General features: G+C 40.5%; 1 protein-coding gene across 15 annotated transcripts in view; it reads right to left on the bottom strand.

Moving 5' to 3' along the window:
• The window catches only part of GNB1L (G protein subunit beta 1 like), a 51,820-nt gene that overhangs the window by 10,226 nt on the left and 20,888 nt on the right, over positions 1-20,706 (bottom strand). For 6 of the 15 annotated variants that reach the window (XM_065033674.1, XM_065033670.1, XM_065033676.1 and 3 more), the window contains 6 exons: positions 13,924-14,051; positions 13,562-13,687; positions 11,635-11,797; positions 7,868-7,966; positions 3,089-3,304; positions 2,012-2,101 (listed from right to left, as the gene is read on the bottom strand). In XM_065033674.1, coding sequence (XP_064889746.1) covers positions 2,012-2,101; positions 3,089-3,304; positions 7,868-7,966; positions 11,635-11,797; positions 13,562-13,687; positions 13,924-14,039 — 810 coding nt within the window. In that variant the 5' untranslated portion in view covers positions 14,040-14,051. Of the gene's footprint in view, positions 1-2,011; positions 2,102-3,088; positions 3,305-7,867; positions 7,967-11,634; positions 11,798-13,561; positions 13,688-13,923; positions 14,052-14,892; positions 15,023-17,792; positions 18,856-20,706 lie in introns of all 15 variants that reach the window. The other 9 variants (XM_065033679.1, XM_021284563.2, XM_065033681.1 and 6 more) reach the window with 5 other exon arrangements.

Raw genomic sequence — 20,706 nt, 5'->3', positions numbered from 1 at the left:
TAGCTAATGGCTATAACCAATCCTGGGTGTGGTGCTTCCCATCATTACTGTCAATTACGTGGGCAAGATCCATACAGCAAAATTAGGGTGACTGGGAGAAATTGCATGTCATCAGCAAGCTACAACTTGAAAATGAAGCCTGTAACGGTGATGCCTTTTGGCTATGGAACATGAGGGAACAGTGGGCATTTGTGCACGATCTGCAAATACGCAAGGTGAGAGAGAAAAACAAAACAAAGTAGAACAACTTGCTCAAGGTATATGCAGCCAGGTGAAATCCTAGTGCCAGGATTTGTGCCATCCAGTCACTTACAGGCAACTACTGTAGTTAAACGCATACCAACATCATTTCCTAACCAGAAAAGCCACTTGTAATTAAGGAAACAAAGAGGTAAAAACAGGTGAGCTGCTTTCAACCAGTTATGACCAGGGACACTGGCATCTACTAGCAGATGCATTAAGAAATTTTGACATGCTGAGGCCAACAGGTATCCACCTCTCTTTACACATGTTAGCTATGATTTTTCTTTTTTTAAATCTCCCTCTTCTATACCCAAGTCAAGTCTTTAAGCCCTATAGCCAAGATAGCAGCAGCCTTAGCTTAGCTTAGCTTAGCTGCTTCAGCATTTGGGGGAAAAACTTAAGCAACCCAACCAACAAAACTTTTGTGCTTACTTACATTACAGTTTTTTTTCTTGTCATATATAAAGGAACTTCTGTGATCATCAGATTTCTTAGTCTTGCTTTGTTTATTCACCTGCAGAAGCTGTTTACCTCCTACATTCTACCACAAACATAATCACATAATTACACTATCATCCAAATCAGAAGGCTCATAACCAATCAAGTAATTTGCTGATGATGATTTCAGCAACTTTCTTGTAGAAGACAATACACCAAACTTTCCCCATAGCAATAAACTATGAAGTTACCTTCATCAGCTATTCATTGACACACTGGAACATTGCCACTTAAAACAGAGTTGAAGTGCCATCATTGCATCATTATTTCTCCAATGGCAGATAGCTATGCACCATGTTTACTTATTACAACGTTTTAGAATAAAAATAACGTGCCATGGAGTGGCTTTCCAACGTCTACCATTACCTCAGGTACCTGGAATGTCAGGAAAAAAAAATCCCCATCTGGTTTATATTATTAATGCAATAGTGGAAAAAAACTTAATCTATGTCCTCGACAATCTCTAGTGCTCATATGAAAGATGCATTTTATTAGGGCATTCACACTATGCATGAAGCACAGAAACAGTTTATAATGTAGCATTTAAATTTCTTCTGAGAAAAGCTACTGTCTCTCAATGTGATGTACTGAAGATGTAACTAATCCTACATCTCCTGGGAATGTGAATACCTTGTGGAAAACAATACCTGGAATATTTCAGGTGAACAACTGTTTATTTTACCCATGAGTCATACCTGTACCCCTGTATTATGGTTAACTCATAACTGAAATGTGCTCTGGAGAACAATATTTTCATTGAATTCAGGAAAAAGCTATGCAGTAATTAATATGAAGGAACAGCTTCCTCTCCAGCACCAGAGTATCTGAAGCTTTAAGAAGTGATGTCAGTGATGTCATGATGTCAGATTTCTGACACCTTGGCCTCAGAAAACTAGTCTCAATACTAAGTTTTTTAATGGGACTTAACTATCACCTTCCTTCTCCTTCCTTGACTTAAAGACACCAGGTGCAGATGTGTGCCAATAGTGACAGAAAGGCCAGGCAAGGGGGAGAGCAAATATGACCAAAAATACCAAAACAAAACCAAAACTGTGACAATTGTGTACCAGCCTTGTTAAACCTCTTCTTTATCTTATTTGCTTAGAACACCTTTGCTACTTATTTGGAGCCTAGAGTGCCTCTTTTACTTTGTGTCTTATTGCTTATTAAAGTTCAGATGTTCTCCTTGGTGAGCAGTGTGCACAACTCCATCTCAGTGGGATGCATTTACACCTTGGGTTATAGGCATCACCACAGAACCAGCACTTACGGAGTGGTAGGGCACTAACAGATCATACACCTCCACACTGTCCCCCAGGTGATGAGTCACTGTTGGATGTCCAAAAACTTGCTTTTCTTCCTGTAACACCATTCAGAAAATAATATTAACTTGCCATACTACCTAAAAAATCTCCACCAAAGCTACAAGCTGGAAGAGCAATTATTGTTCCTCCATGAATTGGTGTATCCAGCAGCTCTCTTCTAAAGGATGCTATGGGGACATACAGAGGTTGGTTCAGGTCCTCTTCACTGTGTGTTGGGGACAACTGCCACTTTAAAAAAGGTTAAAGCACTCAGCAGTGGAGAGGCTATGCACAGGCCATTTTAACGTTCATGAGCTTTATTTATGCACTTAATTCCCACACCTAGTTAAAACCTACCTAACCCCTTGGCACTGTTGGAACACTTGCTAAAGTTGTCTAGATTAAGCAATATTTATTGCTATTCACTAGCATAGCCTGCACTGCTGCTTATGAGACCTCCTTCTAAACCAGCCCCTCCAGGAATGCGTAGCTCAGACACAAACCGATATACATCCAATTAACTTATTTTCCCTGTCTCCAGCTAGGGCTCTAAGGGTGCCAAAGGAAGGTGGTTGCCTAAACCTCATGTCCCCTTTGTGCTAGCTGGGCTGCTTCTCTTTTTGTTGGTGAAGTATTTCATGGAATAGTTCTGTCTTTCTCACAGTGGAAAGAAATCTCTAGCCATTCAAGCAGAACCTTTGGTAAAGCAATCCTTTGTTTCTCATTTTCATAACTCATTTATAATGTTTAGGACATTAACGTGATAAATGAAGATACAGAGGCAATGGCTTGAGTAATGCTAGGCTTGTGTGCCTGTTGCAACTTTGGTAAAACCAGAAACATGTGAGAGAGGGTTGTTTTTTTTTTTAAATCCTCACCATCTTTTGCTAAGTCTGGTCACATAGCACAGACATTCTAACCAGTCTGTGATTAATTAGCTAGAGATCTGCAACAACTCCTCTTCATGACTAAATATTTTTTTAGTCTATCAAACTGTTAGTGCAAAGTGGGATAAATGACACTAGAGGGCCAATGATCCTGACCTGGAGGTTCTGTTGCTCATTGAGGCTCCAGATGCTGAGCACCTTTTCAGATGAGCCCGAGATCCCCTTGGCCTTCTCCGAGTCAAAGTCAAGGCTCATCACTGGCTCCTGGTGGCAAACAAGTTGGCTCAAGGCTTTTCCCGTTGACAAATTCCAAAGGACCACGGATCCATCTTCATAGCCAGCCAGAAGTAAAGGTTGTGAACCACAGCTGAGCTGATCAAGAGAAAAGCACAGTTGTTTGAAAAGTAAATAGTCTGTTAGGAAAATTGTCATCCCCAAGTAGGTTTCAGTCCAAGCACCAAAAAAAATAAATTAAAATGCTGACTGGTGTAGAATTGAAATGTTCAGCAATCTGAATGTGAAATCCTGATAGTCCTTCCACTTACAAAAACCTTTACTAGGTAACTGCTGACATGCACTTATGGTTTTTATATCTGCATAAAAAATTCTATGTTTTTATATATATATATATATATATATATAGCACATACATATATACACACGCATATAGATAGAAAATTTCTCACTGAAAATACAAACTATTGCCCTCTACAACACCTGAAAAAAAGGCTGCGTGAAGTTTTCAGCCGTTTTGCTTCCCGTATGGACACTGAAAGAAGTGCCATGTGTAAAGGTTCCCGTTTCACATTGCCAAGTGTAGGGTTACACACAGGGAGCGTTTACCCAAGTGCACCACAGTACTTAAAGGTAAACACTGAACCTCTCCTCAGGAATCTCTGGGTGAGTCACCAAGGGGTTAACGGGCGCCGAGTCCCACTGTAACCAATTGAAAGCTATTTTGATTAATGATGTCACAGGCCAAAGGGCATGGCACCCTGGGCAGACACCTAATTTATTTAAGCCTCTGAAATAACTCAAAGAAGGGAACATTACTGGATTACATGTCACACTTAAGGAAAATATTCATCATTGCGCCAGCCAAAAGACTAATGACTCTGTGAGCAGTAACTGGTTATGTGAGTGAAGATGCAAATCCCTAATGAAAAGCAACTAAGAAACACGAATCCGTTAATGCCAGTTATTTCTTTAATAGGAGAAGAAACACCAAAATAGCTATTGGGTTTGTGACCACAGAAACCACAACTGCAGGGACATCTTACCCTAAGAAATATATCCAATAGCTTATTCAGCTCTTTCCGAGCACTGTCTGATCCTACAAGATACTCAGTTCAAAATAAAGGACATTTATAAAGAGTTAATTTTTACTGGCATGACATTATTGAAAAAAAATTCTTCAGATTTTCTGTCTGTCAATGTCATGATACAACCCTGTAGTGGCCAAGGGCTCACTGCCTCTGTTAATGGTCCAGACTGCTCTCCCACTGGTTATTATTTGTTCTAGGGGGAATTAGACTAACAAGAGATGGGTGGTCCAGGTAATAAGACTGCTGAGTAAAGGCCTCATGTTCCTCCTCAGATTTATTCAGCATAAATAAGTGTTTAAATGAGGAATGGATCTCACTGAGCAGGGAAGAAAATTGCTCCTTAAGGAAACCAAGGGGAAATCCCCTACGTCACCTTTCTGAACAGTTCTGCCCACATCTGGGACCTGCAGGAGCCTCGTTCTTTGCTTTAAGATCCCGTTTCTTTGGAAAAGGTAGGGAGCATGCCCTGGCTCGAGAGGCCTGCAAAGAAGGTGTCTCATAGTGCCCAGAACTGTGCAGGATTTTTCTGTCAAACTTTTGATTTGCTAAAGTAAGTATCATCAGAGCAATGAATATATGTCAAATATATATGAATTAATGTTAACTCACCAGGTGTTTTGGATGAAGAGTACCTTGTTTTTAATACTGGGAAGAAGTTAAAAAAATCTGGTTGAAAATAACATTCCAGATTTTTTTTATTTTTAATAAAAAATAAAACCTTCAAAGTAAAGCAATGTATTTCATAGGTACTTCAATTAAGTTTAAATAAGGTCCCCAGTTTGGGCATAACCCCCCAATTATTTGTACTGCTCTCCTATGAGCACCCGACTCCCCCAGAGCCCTGGAGCTCTACACAATTCATTCATGAGCTGATAAACAAGATTGGGGTGGGCAGGGTCAGCCCTCTGCCTTGCTCAAAAGTTGTTGGTATCTGAGCTTATATTTGAAAACCAGTAATTTGCAGGTGAGATCTAAGACTGGTATATTTAAAAAATAAAGTATTGTTTTCTATGAAATGAAGGTCTCCCACACTTATTCTTCCTGACTTTCCCTAATCTTATGAAGTGTAATATTTCAATGAGTACATCTACTTGAAATCAAACAATAAAAGCTATTGAAAGATCAGGGGAGCTCTCAGTCTGATGCCTGGACTCACCAAGCCGTGGTTCACAAGGGCCTATTTATTTCAGTTCCCAATCACAGACACTTCTGGTGAAAAGTCTTCACCATTCATGTTTTGATTTCAGTGGAAAAATTAAATTATAAATCATTGTTCTTCCTAAGCAGAACATTTTGTTGTTGCATTTGGATAACTGTCAAGGAAGGAAGAAAAGGTGATCTGCTGTCAACTCAACAGGAATAATTGCTATAGTTTATATAAAGTAATAACTCTGCGTTTCCAGTTTCTACATGTATTATACCTTTTGAATTATTTTGTTTGCACCATTACGCAACATGATGCCTTCCTCAAGGAGTGCAAAAAATTTAAGGGAAAACTATTCTTAGTTCTGCAAATCCTACCCCACCCAATTAGTAATAGCAGGAAGGTGTGAAGCTGAAGGGACAGTGCATTTAAGAATATGAATTTTCACAAGGCAAAAAAACCCAACATTGAATGAACTAATGCACCTAAGGACAGACCTAGTAAAGTAAAATGAGAAAGATATTTCAAACTAACAAAATAAACAGCTGCAAGCTTTTTAACTGCTTAGGAGAAGTGAGACTTACTCTCCAAGCCTAACCTAAGCCTCAATTTCATTCTGCTCTACAGTGAAGTTTCTAATTCATGCTGCTGCTGGTAAGGTGCGTTGTTGCCGTGATACATGGATCTTTTTTTATTGGTTTGCAAAAAAAATACGACAATACATGGCTGCGGCCCCCAAACTCACGTTGGCCAACAGCCCTGAGCGTGCTTCCTTCACACCATTGTGTGGCTTTCTCTATATCAGCTTCTGTTTCAACTTGTTAATTTACTGTGCCATAAGCAACGTCAAATGCTCTCTTAGGCAACACGGTGCCCACAAGCGATAGGCTGGGGAGTGCACATCTTCTGGGTACGTCTCTATTGCCCAATGCAGCGATGTACAAAGAAACCCCGACGGGAAGGAAGGAGCACAGCTGGGTTAGCTCGCCCTTCTCTGCTGTTACGGTTTCAGGGTTACTCAGCCACTTCCAGCAAAACCATGAAACAGAACGCAGAGCATCACTTCAGTTCACCACGGATAATTATTTGCCCTGAAAAGCAGCGTCCTCCCCCAGGCATTTAAACGGAGTTGCACGCATTGGTAAAAGAGCAAATAGAGCTGCAAGACGGTAAGGCATTATCCGTCCTTGCCTGTTGCAGTCTAGGAAGTTGTGGTGACTTCCCAAAGCCAGAATTTCCATGGAATGATTTACCTCTCCCAGTTCCCAGTCCTCTGCTTTATCCTCACTGGCAACAAAATTAAAAACTACATAAAATTAAGACTCTGCACCTGCACCTCCTTCCTAGAGGAATAGCAATATTAATGCATGTAGAAAATAGGGCAAGACAGAGGACTTTTTATAAAGGCAACAAAATTTTCAACACTGAACATTTCCTCAGTTATCTTCATCTTATTAAAATATGTCCAGGAGACAGAAAGCCCCATTCATTTCATTGAGTACTGAACACTGATTGCATTTTTAGGAGAAACTTTCTGTTTAATAAAGGTTTGATCAGTCTATTTATTTTGCCTTCTAATTTTCTTTCTAGTTTTTAATTACACCATGGGACTTGAACAGCGGCCTCTCTTGCTTCTGTCTGAAGTCAGCACCTGACCTCCTCTAAACTTCAGGTGGTTTAGGACCCAAGGCCTCAAATTCACAACCGACTGATAATTTTTTCAACTGAAACCAATACAAATGCTCAGATGAACTTGCAGGAATAACATACTTGAAATAGCTCTGGAGACCTATAACTGTATGTGGTCAGGGGTTAAACTGGAAATCACCTTTGTCACCAATTCTTTGGAGGTTTAGAACCGATCACAAATCTCCTTCCTCCCTCTGCTGCCACCTTTTTGTATTACTTGTCTTTCACCGGTGGCACCCCAGAAACATTATTTGCTGAATACTCTGCAAATGTGTTTTTTTCATTAGCTGCTTTTATTTACCTTTTTGCCCAAAGTCAATACAACCATAAATATTTTGTTCCTATTGCATGTCTGGAATAGAAATGTTCATAGAGTGCTTCCGTGTCCTGAGGGCACTGCAGTGAATGTAACCTGCCATTAAAATCACCGTTTTTTTTTAAGTAACTCAATCATTTCTCATCATTCTTAATGCAGCGAGAAACCATATCAAACAACAGGCTTTGGTAAGTCACTCATTTTCCTCTTGATTGATGCACAAACTGTATCTATCCTAAGGATACAAAGCTCTCCCTGAGCATTTGCAAATCTTCCATTAAAGCTTGGAAAGCTCTGAAAGTTACATTAAGGATGTTCACAAATCTTTCCCCCCTTTAATAGTATAATTACTTGATTGGTTTGATAATAAATCAAAATCCAAGTGAAGAAAGATTCATGTGCTGCATATAAAATGAATCACAGGGAAAACATTTCACAATTAGCAGGCGCTCTTGCCTTACCTGCCATAGCTTCAGACACATGGGCATGCCCAGCTTGGCACCCACCTCTGGCTTCAAGGTACAGACTGACGTCTTGGATGGCAGCTCCAAAACCTGAACCTGACATCAGGAAAACAAGAGTATTTGGTCAGGCTCCAGGTCAAAACTCTGCTGTTAAAAACACAAGTCTTTTAGGATGATTAAGGCTACTATAAGCTCTTCCAGTAAAAACTGTCTGGAGGAAACTGAGGAGTGCATATTAAGTTGGAGCTGTAGGGGAAAATACAGCTACCTCAATAAATGCATTGTGTTAGGAAAGACAAAACTGCTAGAATGAACACCTCTTCTTCTTCCGCTCTCTAGTTAATCTGTATTATGGTTTTCTTTCTGTACAGTAAATGATATTGTGCATCATGCTTCCTTCTTCTCCCTTTCCCCTTTTTCCATCTCTCTTGCTGATTTGTTACATTCCACCTCTTTTGCTGATTTGTTATATTCACTTGTGGACACTTGCATTGTCTGTTCTGTCCTGGTAACACAGAGCTTGTGCAGAAATATAGGACATATATATATATATATATGAGGGGGAGTTTTCATTTACTGGCTGACTGCACTAACAAGATGTAGACCCTGAATTATCTGCTAATGCAGGCTGGGGCACTGATGGCATGCAGGTATTTTTAACCCAATATTGTCTGACCTTATTCAAAGCAGGGTCAGACAATACTGTGTTAAACACCTGCTCTCTGTCTATATAGCAGCTTCCACTGTTGCTTGCAATGATGGTAGAGAACTATGGATCTGATTTTTTTTTTCATTAATCACTGGGCAAGTCTTTTCTCTGCCAAGGAAGTAGCTCATTTCCACCTCAGGATGATGCAGGCAAGATGAGGGGAGTCTGACTTTGCAATTTGGCACTGGAAGGTTTTGAGTCTCTTGATTGACACCAAAGTGCTTCATTCTGGGCTGATTCTCAAGCCTGGAACTATGGAGAAATACAAGTTCCTAGGCATCAAAAACTTGCTGCCAGGAACATCGCTGTTTCTCAAATACATACTTAATCACTGAGGTGATCATTTATTTTAATTAAATAAACAATGGTCTGCATTATGTCGTAAAATTGAAGGACTTCAAACATTTGATAAATCCAGGCTAGCCAGCCACACTAGGCTATTTCAGAATGTGCAAAAGCCCAGCAGTGCTGTTGGACAGCCCCAGTCATGCGGATTTCCTTGAGCATCTGAGATGAGGTATTACACAAATATGGCTCCTCTGGGAGGGATCAGTCAAGACCACGGCAGCTGTGATGGCGTTCCAACCCCAGACCTTCAGTTTAAAGCCTGCCAGAACATCTTCCTATTTCTACAGGTTGCGAGCTGGCCTGCCAAAAGCCAGCTGCACTCCAGCACTGCGAGCTGACAACGAACTAAACACAACATACACAACACTTCCTGAAGCCACTTAGCAATGGAGCAGGAAGCTATTCCCCAGATCTGAGGAACAGCGACTACAGAAAAGAGCCATCCGATCTGTAGACCCAACCTATGAACAAACCAAAGTTTGGTCATCTGGGAGTTGTGGTTCTTTGGAGCTGCACTCTTAACAAAAGATGCTTTTCTCTTGGCACTTTGCTCGCTATCAACTTAACGACCAAGTCAGCTATTGCAGGAAATGAGCTATAAATATGAAGATGAGCTGCTCCCATCTTTCACCCTTCATCACTGGCCCTCCAAAGAGGCTCTTAGACAGGACTGAAACTGCAACGTTCATATAATAAGGAAAGATAAATTCACTGTGATAAATGCACTTTTGCAGGTTAAAGGACACAAAACCACCACCACCAAACCTCCTTTGCTTTACCTGATTGAAAACGGACAATCTGGTACAAGAGCTACAGATGGGCTCACAGAGGACAAAGAAAAAAAGATGAGGAAAGCTTTTTGCAGGAGGCGGGCAGGACTGACAGTCCCAGAGACCGTCTGCATGAGAGGCAACTGAGCCTTAGAAATAAATACTATTGCATATATTTTGACAACTGTAACCTAAAACTTGAAGTTCTGTGTTTATATTGGTTTTGCTTAATAGGAGAAAGATTTGCCTTTGCCTGAGGTTACTAGTGTTCCTGGGTGGCTAAAACTGGCCACAAGGAAACACACCCTTTTTCTTTTTCACATTAATAAAGCTTTTAACGTGTTTCTGGCAAATTGGCAAGAGAAGTGCGTGTAACTCATAATTGGTGATTTAAATGCAATCATGAACAAATAAATGCCTGTTCAGATCTCATTATTTATGGACTGAACCTGCTTTAAGACAAAATTACTCTTTTTTTGGGCACCAGCCAAGCATAAACACTTATTAAGTCTTAATTTTAATCATAAGCTGCAAATGTACTGTGTCTCACACACTGCTGCCTATTTGGAAGCACTATATATTATGGGAGCTTATGTGAATTTATTGAAACCTGACACAGTTCTAATGTAAAGGTTCGTACACAGAGTGGAACTCTTTTACCTCAGGAGACAGCAAATCGCTATCAGTTCACAGGGTGTAAGCAAACAAATGAAAATAAACCAGAGATGAGTTGTAAGAGCCATTGTGGTGAATGTCTTCTCTTTGGATCAGACGATTGGTTAATTCTGACCACAATGTGTGTGCACACTCTTTGTCTGACACAAGAATGCACTTGTCAATTTTGTTTACCTTAAATATTATTGAGCACTGCTGTAAAATGGAGAGTTCTTTGTTTGATCAGAACAACATATGGGGCTTAGAATGGTTGTATTTACTGGTACAGTGGTTGTGTCTACAGGCTTACTCTGTTCTGTAAAAGGCTGAACACTCTGGCTGTGAGCCAACAAAGTACTTAAATATGTGCTTAACTTCTGAATAATAAAAACTTCACGTTTTCTAGCAATACAGGCACCGTTCCCGCTTATTACTTCATACATAAAATATGCGACTTCCAGTTTTAAGGTACGCATCCTGTAGTCCAGATAAGCATGTGACCTTTTATGTTCATGAACAATTTGCAATTAGCTACAGTATTATTTTCATATTTATGTCAATTTTAATATTTTTTGTATTTTGATGTCAAATCTTTGAAATAATTTTTGTGTTATGTCCTCCAATAGTCCTTCGAAGAAAACAAACATACGATTTCTACAAAGCAGAAGTGGAAACTGCCAACAAAGCCGTCAGTCAATGATTGCTGTGACAGTGGGTATTAGGTGTGGACTTACCCAGTAGGAGCTGAAACAGACCCTACAATTATCTCACACTGAGCAAACCTCTGGCCGTTAATAGTAATTCAACTACTTCCAGCCAAAGTACCAGCGGAAGAATTAGCCTGGGGTGGAAGACCACATATCGCATTACAAATCACCTGCACCTCCCCTTCTCTCACCAAACACGACTTTCAGCCTCAGGAGGAAGATGAGTACCCCCATCTGATGGCAGGATTTCTGACCATTAGCTCCCCAGAAGGACTCTTGTCCCCCTGTAAGAGCATTCGGCAGCACCAGAAGAGTTTTCAAAACTCCTGCACATGAAAGACCACCAGCAGCTGCAAATACTTAGAGGTCAGACAAATATTGGGGTGGTATCCTTGTTATTAGAGCATGAGTTATATAAATCGGTCATCTTTCTGGCAGGTAAAATTAGTGATTGGCAAGCCCAAAGGTTCCTTGTGCTGCCCTCTCTTGAGCTGGACCTTTGAGAGCAATGATGTTTTCCCTTCTGAACGATCTCATTTCAAAAGTAAAAGCACCGGAAAAAGAGGCACTTCCTACCTCATCTGTGGCTTTGGCTGCCATGGCCATCAGCCAGCGTCCCTGCGCCACCTTTAAGAGAGAGCATCTGCAGAACCCCACATTCTCTGTGAAGACAGAATCCGTCACTGAAGTCCGTCCCTCCGCTAAATCCCACATGCAGATCCTCTGGTCACGGCCCTGACTGTGACAGTGAAAAGGTTATTTGTGAGCAGCAGGTCTGAGGAAGTCTGACTTCCTGCAGGTTAGTATCTCTAAGTTGTGCGTATATATTAATGAAGTGTCATGAGTATTTGAACATCTTCATAATAAAAATACTTAAATTTTACCATTGATTAGACCTAATTTAAAAGGAAATAAAAGTATTCAGAGAATAATACATTTAGCACTCTTTCACCCTAGCAATGAAACAGAAATGTCAGGCGTGTTGACAGCTGAAAGACAAATAACAAGACAACAATAACAAGACAAGTGCATCAAAGATAAATAAAAAGCTACAGTTATTCAGTGGTCAGCTTCCCACAGACACAGGGTGGACACAGATGACTGTCCTGATTCTGTATGTGTGGAGACACAACAGGAGAGGGACTGGCAGTGCAGTGAGTAGCAGGAATTAAACAGTGCAACGCTGTGGTTAAATCATCCGAAACCAGAGGACCAGCGGCTGCATCACAGATGCACTAGTGCAGCTCACACAGAGAGCTCCCTGCGAACCTCTCCATCCCGCAAAAAGCCTGTGTGTTGGTCCCAGACAGCAGGACCAAGGAGGCCAAACAAAGGGCACAGCATTAACTGCTACCTATTTACGTGCTCCCGCTGGCTCTGGAACAAAGTACCACTGTGGAGAAGTTTCCAATCCACAAACTACAGTAGCACAGGATTTGTGTCCTCATGTTATCACCTGGGACAAGGACTCATAAAAAATCCTTTATCCACGCCTTCTTTTAATTAGCAGTATTGCCTGATGGAAGTATGAAACCAAAACAGGTAGATGCAAATCTACAGACTGTTGGGACCTCTTCAGCATCACCACAGAAACTCTCATCTGCTGTTCAGCAGTGACAAACTGTCAAAACATTTATAGCACTGGGCATACAAACAATGTGGTACTGCAAGCAATTGTGATTTAGCTTTAGAACAGAGGAACAAAAAATACAGGTAACTGCTGTCCTAAAATCGCACTTCTATGTGAACTGATATAAATATACAGTAAAAATAGAGGTATGGAAAAACTTTACAATCATACAAACAATGCTTTATTTAATATGATTTTATGGGGTAGTGTTGATAATTGTACTTAAGCAGATAACAAATATAAATGCTAATGAGTTCCACTGCATATTATGAGATGTCTTCTCCAGATAAACATGTCAGAACACCTCCTAGTCATACAGACACTTTGGCATCTACTCTAGATCACTTGTCTAATCCAAAGTACACAAATCTTCCCAACCTCCCCTTGCTAAACAAGAACAGAAGGTATTTTGCAACAAAGCAAAGGTGTGCAGCTCGGCATTCTTGCTCATTTTCAGTCTTCCATTCTCCATCTCCGATTTTTCTTTCCTTACCTTTTCTCCCTCTCCCCTCTCTTTATAAACCATTTATATCAGTTTTGATCTTCCCTGAGAACCAGTTGTGAAGCATTTGTCAACTTCAAATCCAAGTGTATTTCCTTTACCCAAAGACCTCACCTGATCCCAATGCAGTAATAAAGACACTATGGACTCCAAGCTGGTGTGATGTCATCACATATCTATCATAAATAAATAAATTGTATATTTTTTCCCGCTTTTTGTTCTACAGTTTTTCTGTATTTTTGTACTTTACATTTCCATATGTGTTGGAGAGACTTTCAGTGACCCCAGAAATAAGACTTGTTATTTCTTCTTCAACCATGTACCTCACAAAACCAAGAGCCATTTCACTGTTTGTTGCCTGCTTTGCTAACCTGAGGAGCGCCTCTTTACCACCCATTGTCTGCACGCAGTAGACAGATTTTCTTCCATGGCCATCCAGTGCTGCGTCCACTCTGTGTGTTTTCAGGTTCCAGACGTGGATAAACCCGTTCTCAGACCTGGCAGGAAGAACAGATGCTTTCAGTGTGACCACTGCAGACAATCTCATAAGAGAGTCTGATTCTTCTCCTTTTTTTCCAGAATTGACACAGTTGCACAAAGGTAACACACACGTCATTTACCAACCATGCATTGCTGTTTTCTCCAGATACAATTTTTCTAAATAATACACTTTGTTTTTAAAAGAAAATGTCCATATGATGCTCAACTCAGCCAGAAATCCTAGTTTACTCACCCAGAGAAAAGAATGGGGACATCAGGTTCTTGGCCTCCACAGGAAAAATGCAGAGTGTGGACTGCAGCGCTGGTACCCCTGAGAACAAACTGCGGATCCGGAGGTGGCAGAGCCATCCGAGCAATGACCTGGGGGGCGAGGAGAAGGCACGAATATAGAGGGTAAGGCAGTGAAATTGCAACTTTAAATATATTCTGACCAGGATCATTACTTTCCTCTGTGTATTATCATGAGTGGATGTTATTTCTACTCGCCATAAAGTTCAGTGTAACATATTTCCCCTTACCATCGGTTGATCAAGCGGCTGTCAAATCTGCTTTGTGCTGCATTCCTTTTAAAGCAAGATAAGTGCTGAGCTGACCATGTGCATGCACCACTTTTATACTTGTAAATACAAAACTGTTCAGCTGTTCTCCTTGCCGAGGAAAGGAAGAGCTGCAGAATGCAAGAAACTGGATACCCATAATTTCAGTGGGCAAGCAATTTATCATTCCACTTAGCCCCTTGGCAAGTCTTTTCACTTCCGCCCCATAAAAATACTGTTTCTGTGCTTTCCACTCACAAACACAGAAAAGCATTGCAGTGAACATATCAACTGAAAAGAATTTCAGATGAGATGAGAGTTATGATCATTTTTACACAAGAATCCCATTACTCCAAACAATTTTTGGTTGCAAGCACCATTACTTGAAAAAAATAAATGCAGTATTTTACACGAGCATAGTGACTACTGTGTCAAACATTTTATTCCAAGGGGTTTGTATTCCCCAGAGGATCAATAAAGAGAGAGGGATGCTTTCAGCTTTATGTCATTGGTTCAAATGTGGCCCAAGTCAGCAAAGAACAGGGCATCAGATGGGGAAGCATGTTGCCCTAACATGGGAAATGCGAAGGACAATTAATTATGAACTGACAGAGACAGTTTGTGTGATCTGATTAGACACACTCCTACTGATCCAGCACACTCACCGTGTATTTCCATGCACGTTAATGCCTTTGCTGGCAGTTGTATGCAAGCACCAAAGGACAAGGGCAACTTTTCTGTGTCAAATGACCCTCCAGAGCTGTGCTGGGACAAGGCAGCCAGCAGCTTCTTTGACTGTAAGCACAATTTGCAACTCATTGGAAAATGCATTATAACAGGCATTGCAAGAAATATCTTCACCATGAAAAGTTTTCATGGCTTTCTCTGTGACATTACTAGTTGCACTTGTATTCCTGCTTCTTCCTTTTTGACCTGACTTCATACAGAAAAGGACACCTTTTGCCACTACAGACATCAACTCTCATCACTCTTTCTCATTTATACATATATTAGACTGGATTAAATAACACATTTTATAAATTCAGTAAGGGAAGATCAGTGGGTTTCTCTGCCAGCTGGTTCACAGCAGCGCAATTGCAGAGAATCAAAACAAAGTGCTAGAGCTACAAGTTACACGGTAAATTAAAACAGCTCAACTTGTAATTGTCATCTCACCTCAGTATCAGCTTTTGAGTTGTGTTTAATGGATGGACTTGCTATTGCACCTCATTTGCAGGTCTACCTTGAGTGTTTATAGATCAGTTATCGCCATGGTACCTAGGGGTCCTAATTAAATACAATTATCTTTTAGGATTAGTGGTGAAACAGGATTCTTCAGCACAATGTGCAATTCTCCCTCAATAGCGCTGTGTAATTAGGAATGAAAATAATGAGCTCAGTGGATAACCTCCATGTTTTAGTGCCCTGACTCATGTGTTTTATGGTGTTGTCTGATGATCTAGACTCATGATAGGCCAGAGTGAATTTTCAGATGATTACATGATGCACAGGTTCACCCCCATGGTGAGATCCAGCTGTTACAAACTTGTTAGACTACGGATTTTGTCACCAAAGGTCACCCCTTTGGGACACTACAGCTGCATGCTGTTGCCCTCAGAGGGACACTCTGTAGAACCAGGTAAATAAAACAGTGACAAGGTGACTTGTCAGAGGAGTGGGGTCCCTCTTCACAATGGAACCATCCTGGGTTAGTACACTGAGCAAGGAAAACAAACCAGAAGTGAGCCAACCCAGAGGCGATCTGGGATTACAAGGCAGGTTTTTAATAGCATTTTTCTAATTACTGACACAGAAGTTTTTGCTGACAGACAGCAAGTGTGTGCGTGGCTGTGGGAAGGGTTTTGCCTGGCATGGAACAGACGCTACTAATGCATGTCTTTACAAGGACAATATTTCAGAACAATCCTCAGACTGGCTACAGGAAAAAAACCAACTGAAAATGTACTTCCATGCCACAAGCAAGTGAAGGGACTTTTTGCTCCATGAAGGCTGGCTCCTTGCTTGCTTGTTAGCTAATCAGATATGTGAATCTGGAAATTTGGCTTAATATTAAACCCATGTCATTTTTTATTTGGCATATAAATGCTTGTTACTTCCTATCGTGACTCAGCAGATGAATGGCAGTGTGACAGCATTAAGTGTCTCATTTGTCTTCTAGCAAGTCCTGAACTATAAAATTGCATCTGTGCTGTCTTCTTCACCCATGAGCTTGGACTTAAGACCAAGTCACTTAAGACCAAGATTTAATTAAAAGTTCTTAGGTACTTAAATCAACAGAAATTCCCATGAGGTCACAAATAGATGGGAATTTGGTGCACTGGTGCCTTAAAACCTCCAAGAAAGTGTCTCTCTGCTCCTGGTGACACATAAGCATCCTCCAAAACACGACATTTAGCCTCCCTTCAACTCAGCAGGCAGCTCAGTATCTCTGCTTCACTTACAGGGATAATGAAATACATTGTGGTACAGATACTAATTGATAATGGTTATACCATGCTTTGCTAAGCAAACAGCTGCAAACATGCTAAATATGATGAGTGTGCAATGGTTAGAGCCCCTGGGTAAATTTTTAAAGAGTGCCTAAGTGATTTAGAAACCTCAGACTCATTTTCAAATGAATTTTCAATCCTAAATCTCTAGGACTTTTGAAAGTTTCACCCCAGGTGTCTGCAAATGAGTTCTCTAATTAGCACAATATTTATTTTCTTGTTAACTCTGTCTAGCCTCGGGGAGACCAATCTGTTCTTGTTAACTGGGGATATCTGCAGCAAATTTAATTAAATTAATTTGCTTAGTATTTAGGCTGGTCTGAGAGCAAAATCTGGCTCAAGGGCTTGAACAAGCAAAGTGCAACCTGGAGAAGAAAGTTCATTTCAAAGCATCGTAGGGTTAGAGTATATGTTCATCCCTGAGATATCCTCATGCTATGGCTCCTGCCTCCTGTGAAAGGACATTTAAAAGATACGAATCACTTTGCTTATGGCATTATTTGTTTGCAAGAGGGTATCACCAGTAAGAGATGCAACACCTCATCATCACGCTCTTATTTATTAAAAGTTGTTCCACTTTTAGTGCTTGTAACAGCATCCTCCTCCAGGGGCTGAACTGCGCTCTGGGATGATACACACAACTACAAGTATTTTTCACAAGGTGCAGCGCAAACCCTTGGGCGCCTGCACGGATTATATTTGCTACGCGAGCAAGGAGTGGAAAACCCAGACGTTCAAATTAGTGTTTTAATTAGCAAATGGCTACACGCACTGCACATTAGGTACTAAAAAGTGTTCTGTCTAAAAAAAATGCTGCTACTAAATGCCAGAACAACTGAATTTCCTTCAAAATGATGTTATTTTAAAGAACAATTCACTATTAATATCCCTCACAAAACTTATTTTGTTTAGGTTGCAATTAGAAAAATCCTCAAAACCATTTCAATGTCTATGCAGTGGTATTCCAGTATCATCACTTCATCATTTGATAGAAAAAAAGTTAAGCTTTTATTTAATGAGAGTCATTTAAAATATGTAAACGTCAAAAGGATTACCTTCGAAAAATCTCTCAGAGAATTAGAAACATTAAGAGATTCCCACAGGAAAAATTCCGGCAGAATTCAGCAACTCTCCTGTTCCCACTCCTGTCACTTGTATTTCTATCACACATTGAAGCAAAAACAAATTGCTATTAAAATATCATCCAAACGCCCTCCTCCCCCTACAAACTGCACAGTTCAGTTTGAGAGACCAAGGGCTCAAGCAAAGACAAGAAAAAATCCTCCTCTTTTTTCTTTAGGCTTATTCAGAGCGGTGAAAACTCTGTGGTAAAAGAGTGTTTTCAGGTATAGGAGAAATAAATCTCTCTAGGCATGTCTGGCAAACTGATTTGGGACTGAAACCAGCAGGTGTGCAGACATAATTACTACTGCAAAATATTCGACGCATCCAGGTGTGCTCACAAACAGATATATGAAATCCCTGTTATTTTTTGAAAATTCCTCATCTACCAGGTGCCACCCTTCCCAAAGGAAAACTCAGAGGAAAGAAGGAGTTGAGAAAGATGTGAAGAAATTGTTCTCCCCCCTTCTTAGGTTCTTTCTTTTTAATTAATACAAAAGCCCCTTTTTATCCCGCACTTCTGTGCCTCCATGCACTCACTGGTAAGTTGGGTGACACCTGCCACGCTGTATAGCGTGTGGGTGTGTTTTCCAAGCGGGTCGCAAGCTGTAACTGCGGAGGAAGTCAGTGCACATAAACGACTCCCTCAAATTAACAGTGCGAAGCAATTTTGTGTATTCCATTACATTTACAAGCTCCAGTATTAAAATACAGCAGGCAGCCCCTGCAGCATGAGCTTTCCAAACACAATACTCCCACGTTTCCAGCCTCTAACGCACTGCGCAGAACTGGTTTGATGGTGGTGGAAATGCCCGAGTGCGGCGGCCCTTCCCGCGCAGGCAGCGCCTGTGCTGTGTGAGCGGCCCGGGCAGCGGCGGCACATCGGGACACACCAGCACCTGCTTCGCCTCCCGGAATTGTGCCGCAACACAGCGGGACTTAGAAACACCTTAGACATCCCCGGGTGATGCAAAATGCTGCCTCGCTATACGGCACCTGTAGGAAGCAGAGAAAAAGAGTTCAGGGCTACAAGAAGCCAATTGATGAGCAGCGTTTCAATACAGCCACTTAGGTTAGAATCCAAAATCAAAAGCCAGGCAGCCTGTTTCTTGCTTTCTCACCCCAGTCCCCCCAAACACATGGTTGAGTGCAAAGACAGAAATACGCACTAGTAAAAGGAAAATCAGTAGAAGCTTATACAGCAACTGCCTGCACAGATCAAGAGATGTAGGAGTGCTGCACAAATAGCTGCAAAAATCAGAGCCCCAGAACACATGAAAATTCGCTCATCAACTAACACTGCAGCTTTCAGTCTAAAGCTCCCTCCGCTATCTTTGGAGCTAAACTGAGACATGAACTGTATTATACTTCTAGGATTTCTTTAAAGCTAATTTAAAAAATAATTGATTTCAGGTGGAAATTAAAAATCAGTAGAAGTCTTTTAAACAAGAAATGGATTTCAATCCAAAATTAGAATGAGGAGAAATTTCTGGTTTTAACCAGTAAAATGTAGTAATAAGGCACTCTTAATTTTCAGGAGTAAGGATAACCAAATGCTTTCTCTTCAATTGATTATTTTTCCTATTACTATCTACCTATGACTACCAAGTAGAGATTAAGCACAGTGATGTATATTTGTATTTCATATGTGACTTCAAAACCCAAAAAAAGAGAAAATGATGAGGGTGGAGTGGGAGCACTCATGAGCATACTTGTGCTTGCACTGGAAAACACAATATGTAGATAGTGTAGACAGATTTCTAGATAGAATTCTCTTGCTTACAAAACTTGCTAGTTAGAGACACATCAGTGTCAAACAGAAGGTGATGATTTATGTGACCTACCTATACAATCCTTTATCAACTGATATCATAAACCTGTTGCCACACAGCCAACATTACAACTGACAAGTCCTTCCTTTCCAGGTTGAGAACGCTAAATGCTGTCAGAGCTTTCGCTCTAAAGTCATCAAATAATTTCTAATGACTAACAATGACTGCTCAGAAAAACACTTCAAGAGTGTCATTTTGAGAGTGCTGAGAACTCCATTTCCCATTGACTTCAAGGGAAGGCAGGAGCTCATCCTCGCTCAAGAGCTCCCCAAAATTACCTTCTCTCCTGACATTTAGACAATGAATGATAGGAGTTACCACATTTTAATTGCAATAGTCAATGCACAGATAGCAAACAAAATTGCTAATCAGCAATTGGTGATATGCCAAGAAATCTTATGGGAGCGGAAAAGAGAATTACTAATAACATCATGCAGTGCAACAGATATTTAATGATTTCCACTCAGATAATGGCTCCTCACAGCGTTAGCACCTTTTTCGTCTCTAAGCATCCCCTAAGTGAATGAGGTTAAACCACAACATATTACAATTTAAAGTAATGAAGTTTGCAAGAAAAAATATATATAAATGTCAGTGTGTAACCTTCAGGAATACTGAAACCCAGGCTTGTGTCCTGAGGTTCACTTTCAAATACTTCCATCTGCTATTTTTAAAAAAGTCACTGTACAATAATTATTTTCTATATGAAAACATAGATTCAGCATGGGAACAAAACTAAGAATGAATGTAATTATTTGAAAGACACTGAGTTAGCATATGGATCTCATTGCCACTTACACATTTTGGTCACTGAAACAAGAAGCTATTAATCAATATGTAAAAGCCATAAATTAACATAAACATTAATCATTCTAATACTCCCACTGTGTCAGACTGATAATTTTTTCTAAGTCTTTCATTCTGACATATTCGCCTTCGGCTATCAGCTGGTTGACCTTTTTTGACACAGTTAAACATTTTGGGCATTGCAAATCTTACTGAAGTAAACATTTTG

Source organism: Columba livia, chromosome 17 (assembly GCF_036013475.1).
Source record: "Columba livia isolate bColLiv1 breed racing homer chromosome 17, bColLiv1.pat.W.v2, whole genome shotgun sequence".
In the NCBI taxonomy this organism is placed as follows: Eukaryota; Metazoa; Chordata; class Aves; order Columbiformes; family Columbidae; genus Columba; species Columba livia.
This window is presented reverse-complemented; position numbering and strand designations above follow the sequence as displayed.